The 5,136-nt window shown below is 36.4% G+C and overlaps 1 protein-coding gene across 1 annotated transcript in view; it reads right to left on the bottom strand.

Moving 5' to 3' along the window:
* Positions 1-875: 875 nt before the first annotated feature.
* Positions 876-5,136, bottom strand: part of LOC122539526 (selenoprotein P-like) — a 128,002-nt gene continuing 123,741 nt past the window's right edge. The window contains exons 3-5 of the mRNA XM_043674484.1: positions 4,926-5,130; positions 2,903-3,023; positions 876-2,215 (exon numbers count right to left, since the gene is read on the bottom strand). Coding sequence (XP_043530419.1) covers positions 1,946-2,215; positions 2,903-3,023; positions 4,926-5,130 — 596 coding nt within the window. The 3' untranslated portion in view covers positions 876-1,945. The remainder of the gene's footprint in view (positions 2,216-2,902; positions 3,024-4,925; positions 5,131-5,136) is intronic.

The following is a 5,136-nucleotide window of genomic DNA, read 5'->3' as shown; positions in this document are numbered from 1 at the left end:
GAAATGCAAGCGGCTATTTTTGATAAAAACAGAAGGTATCAAAAAGCTTAAATCCTTAAGCAGGAACTGTGGAAACGGAAACAGAATTAATGCCTCAGGATGATGACCTTTCCTCCAAACAGGTATGATGAAAGTTCAATGACATGATATATTAACCCTGTTTCTCTCTTCATAGATGCTGCCGGACCTGTTGAATTTTTCCAGTATTTTCTGTTTACATTTCAAATTCCAGAATCAGAAATCTAACATTTTAATTTTGTATTATTATTGTTTAAATCTAATTTGAAATACTAGCTACTGTATACACAACGATTAACTAATGGTGCAATTACATCAGAAACCAATTACTTTGTCCTAAAATTTTGTAGTATGTATCTGGTGTCAGGTAATGACTGCAATATAAAGCGAACAGAATTGAAACTCCTGAAAGATTCTGTTTTGATCCAGAGTCAGGTTAAGCCTGAACTGTAGTTTTACATTAATAATGTTAAAAATCACACAACCCCAGGTTATAGTCCAATAGGTTTAATTGGAAGCACTAGCTGTCGGAGCAATGTTCGTGAATCAACCACCTGATGAAGGAGCAGCACTCCAAAAGCTAGTGCTTCCAAGTAAACCTGTTGGTCTATAACCTGGGGTTGTGTGATTTTTAACTTTGCCCACCCCAGTCCAACACCTACATCGTGCATTAATAACATGAGTATAGGAGCAAATTAAAATCTGTCTTGTGTAACTGATTCTTAAATTGACTAAAACTTAATTGCAGAATTGAATCTCAATGTCTAAATCAATTTTTCCAGTACAGATTGCCCAGCATAAAATATGTCTTCATCATTAATGGATTTCTTCATAAATAGACAAGACTGTGCCAATAGTGATTTTTGAAAACAGAATGTTTATTAAAATATTCTAACATAATAATTCCAGTGCACTACAGACATTCCAGAAAATCTAATTCATTAACATTTACCATACGAGAATTCAGGTGAACTAGGGTAAATGGTTTCCCTGGTAACCATCATGAAATATGGTACTTGCTCTCAAATGATCTTTCATTTCCCTTGAATTAGGGAGTGGAGTAGATCTGAGTTGGAATTGCAACTTGTCTATTTATGACTCCCAACCTCCTGTTTCCACTGGCTGTATTTAATTACAAAAAAGGAGGAATTATTTGCTAATTTCTCTTTGAAATGTTCTTACTTGTTATAACTGAAATGAAAAAATGTTAGAGGAAGACTAAAAGTAGAAGAATCTCTTTATCTCAAAATTATTGTAGAAAATGAATATGATGAGTTGAAAGTACCAATCTGGTTAAAAAGTTGTTGGATATAATGCAGATTAGCTTTTCTACTTCACTTATCTTCCCTTTGTATTTGCCTTACATCAAATAGCAGCTCCTACAGAATAGTTTGTGCTGCTGTCCTCATACAGGCAACCACAATGATTAGGACAACAAGCAATAGTGAGAAGGACTAATCGGTACCTTCTACTGATCAGCTTTGGAGGATGTTTGGCAGCAGATCAGCTCTTAAGATAGAAAAGAGGGCTTAGAGTGAACCTTGGAGCTAAAATTCAACATGGAGTTTCAAAGCTTTATGAAAATAGACAGCAGTTTACATTCCAACTGAAATGTTTACTGCTGCCTATCTTGTCATTCTCAGTTTTTATCTCCTTGTCAAGGTCCTCATTGCCTTTGGCTCACCTGATCTTGGGGTCAGAGAGCAAGGAGCAGGCGTCATTGTCAGGATTCAGTGAGGCTGTCCAGCCGTCCCTGTTCCTGTCATTGTCAGGATGATGACTGTGTCCTGCAGTGTCATGTCACCTCATTATTGGAGGACTTGTCACTGAGCAGCAGACGACAGTATCATCATCATCTGATCCCTGTTAACTCTGACATACCTTCGGGTTTTCACTTGAACTTTCTCTTACAATTTGATTTGTGCATTCATAGTTGTGGTGAGCCATTATCTGCTGTTAGGTCATGAGTTTCTGATTCTGCATCAACTTGGTCATGCAGATGGTGGGGATGGTGATGGCTTTGGGGATGTTTATGTGTATTATGCCCTAACTGCGTGGCATCCGTCCTGTTTTTCCGGAGTTGGTCATTTCCATAGACTTTGGACCTGCGGTTCTGATATAAACGATGGTGCCCTCTGTGGAGTTTGCTTAAATCACTTGTTGTTATGTTTCTTGCAATACATTCCGGAGAATTATCCTGCAGGTACAAGGAGAGGACGTGTCAAACAATGAAAACATAGGAAATATTTCAAAATACCTCAAATGTATTCCTTTACATACTTGGATATCTAAAATAAAGTTATCTAGCCATTATCACATTGTTGTTTGTAGGATTTTGCTGTGCATAATTGCAACATTACAACACTAACTACCACTTCAAAGTGCTTCATTAACTGAAAAAATGCATTGGGAAATCTTATGGTTGTGAAAAGCGCAATAAAATTGGAAGTCCTTGTCTTTTTGACATTGAGTTATACTGATACCATTTATTCTTTCTTGAAATGTGGGTACCACTGAATTAAGTGTCTTTTTGAGCCATTATAGGGGGCTAATTAAGGATCAAGCAGTAGGCCTGGCCAAGTAAGGATGCAGATTTCTCTCCGTAAAAGGACATTATTAAACTGGATAAGTTTTCACAATTATAACTAATTACAGTTCTGTTGTCAGTAATTGCTAGTTTCATTGTGACCATATTCTAGTGTGCTCAGTCTCTGCTGGGATTTCTGTATTTCTCAGTCAGATGACTGTTGTGCTTACTAATCCTCAGTCTATCATTCATCCAACTGTTTAACTCTCTAATCTGTTCTCAGGTTATCACTGTGCAATGACTCAATACATTTCCTAGCATTTGAATAATATAATAAATTCATGGTTTGGTACTTACTTGAACAAAAGAGCAGTTACTACATATTCTTTGACAATATGTTTTTATAATCGCATGTGCCACATACGACTGTGTTAGGATGGTAAATGGCAGTTCCAGGTGATAAGTCAATTGGCCACAGCTGTTAAAAAATTTACAGTTTATTAGATTCCTACAGGCAGAAGATTAGAAATTTAAATAGAGATATTTAAATCTGTTTCTATTAGAGCTAGTAAAAAGAAAACAGTGTATGTCGTTTGTGATATTCAACTTATAAAGTGATTGCAGTGTTGTGGAAAATTAAACATCAACAAAAGCTTAACTAATTTTTTTGGTAGTACAGACTTTAAGCATTGTTAAAAAGAGTTTTTTGTCTTACACTCATTAAAATCATGGTACATTGAACAGACTTTGACAAAGGGACATCAATCTATACAGCATGAGAATAGGGTCCTAACTTATCAGTCCATCAGTAGAATGGAGATGCATCAAGTACAAATAATTGTCAAACTTAATTCTCAGATCAGACAGAGAGATTTTGATTGGTCAGGATATTGTCATGGGAATACAGAAGCGATCAATTGCCTCCGTGATGTCTTCTTCTAAAAAGGTATGTACAATACATTGCACTACAAGCCCGGCTGATGGGTGTCCAGCGCAACTCTTAGCATAGTCCGGATTATTTAATGAATGATTCTCAATAGCAGAATAACATCCAATGATGGATATACTTTTGAGGCTTGCAATCTCAGACTTATGGAGCATGCTGACAGCCTAGAGTGGTTGACAGGATGTATTATTTGATATGGTGTATGTATAAGCATTGGGATGCCAATGTAACAAGTACTGAAATTCATATATCACATTACACATTTGTGTGGTTGCTAAATGTCTTTTTAGCTTGATTACAGGATCCTGGTAATAGAGAAAACCCATGGATTGACTGTATAATAGCGGTTTGTTGTGAAGACACTTCCCTTCGCAGGGTAATCTGAAGTAGACTGAACTTCATTCAAGGTCCAAAAGTAGCATATGGAGCTGTTTCTTGAGTTTTGCAATATACAAGTGATGATTTGATCAGGGCATCCATCATCATGCAGGATAATTTTGATAAGCTCTATCTCAGCATCAGGCTTGCATGGTGAGCAAATGGCTAGAGCCCTATTCATGAGATTGCTAAAAAGATCGATCCTGTACTATGTGAGACTGTAGGAATTCAAATGTACAGACTGATTGGTGAACTTAGGCTTTTGGAAGATCATAATTAACCCATTGTCAAACTTCTCCGCTAAGGCACAAGCTAAGGGAGCTCAGTAAATTGCTCCATTCTAATGGATGGAGTTTATTAAACTATAAAGAAATTATTTGATGCAAATGTAGATTCAATTATTACAAACAATAGGATACGAGCTTCATTGTTCTTTCACTGAAGATGTGCTTCTCATGATAACCAACAACTACCTTAGCAATATTGAATCTAGTGGGGATTTCTTGGCAATGTACATGGTGTCATTGAAACTGAACTCAACTGCATGAGTTAAGTTTATGAGTTCGCTGAACAGAGATTTCCACACAGATGGCCATGGTATAGTGGCTTAATGCAAATGTCAAGAGCTTATTTGTGTTGGTAAATCAGTTAGCAATGTCAAGAGAGCACATAGACATATTATTATTCTCAATATGTAAACCTTGTTTAGTCTTATTTATGTGGTAGTTAAGATTGACAAGTAACTGATCTTGCTGTATCTCCATACCAACAATCATCCAACCAATCAGCACTCTATTATCATGCAGTACAAGATGTGTCTGTTTTTTGTTCATAATTCTGATATATGCAACACTAAAAGCTTCAACTTCTTGTGTCCTTTTAGAAATGTTTAAAAACACAACTCATTCTTTCAAGATGCACTTATGTTATAAACAAGAGACAAAGTTACATGGTGTGGTAGTGTAGCATCAATGCAATTTGCAGTGAGAAACATAGAGTATATACATACTGAAATGCTGTTGACTAATCTCAACATTAACCATTAGTGTAACAGACCTGTCATAGATAAGAAAATCATCCTTCTTTCCTTGGAGCAGATCCCAAGCATCAGCTTGATCAACATCCTGTTGATACACGGGAATTTGATTTTCCACCTTTGATTTTAAGAGTTGGTACTTTTCACGTGAGGCTTTCCCATGGTGATTTAGCACAATGATGGAGATGTTCACAAATCCATTTTCATGTAGTTTTTGTTGCAGGACTGTCA

This window comes from Chiloscyllium plagiosum, chromosome 2 (assembly GCF_004010195.1).
Source record: "Chiloscyllium plagiosum isolate BGI_BamShark_2017 chromosome 2, ASM401019v2, whole genome shotgun sequence".
Lineage (NCBI taxonomy): Eukaryota > Metazoa > Chordata > Chondrichthyes > Orectolobiformes > Hemiscylliidae > Chiloscyllium > Chiloscyllium plagiosum.
This window is presented reverse-complemented; position numbering and strand designations above follow the sequence as displayed.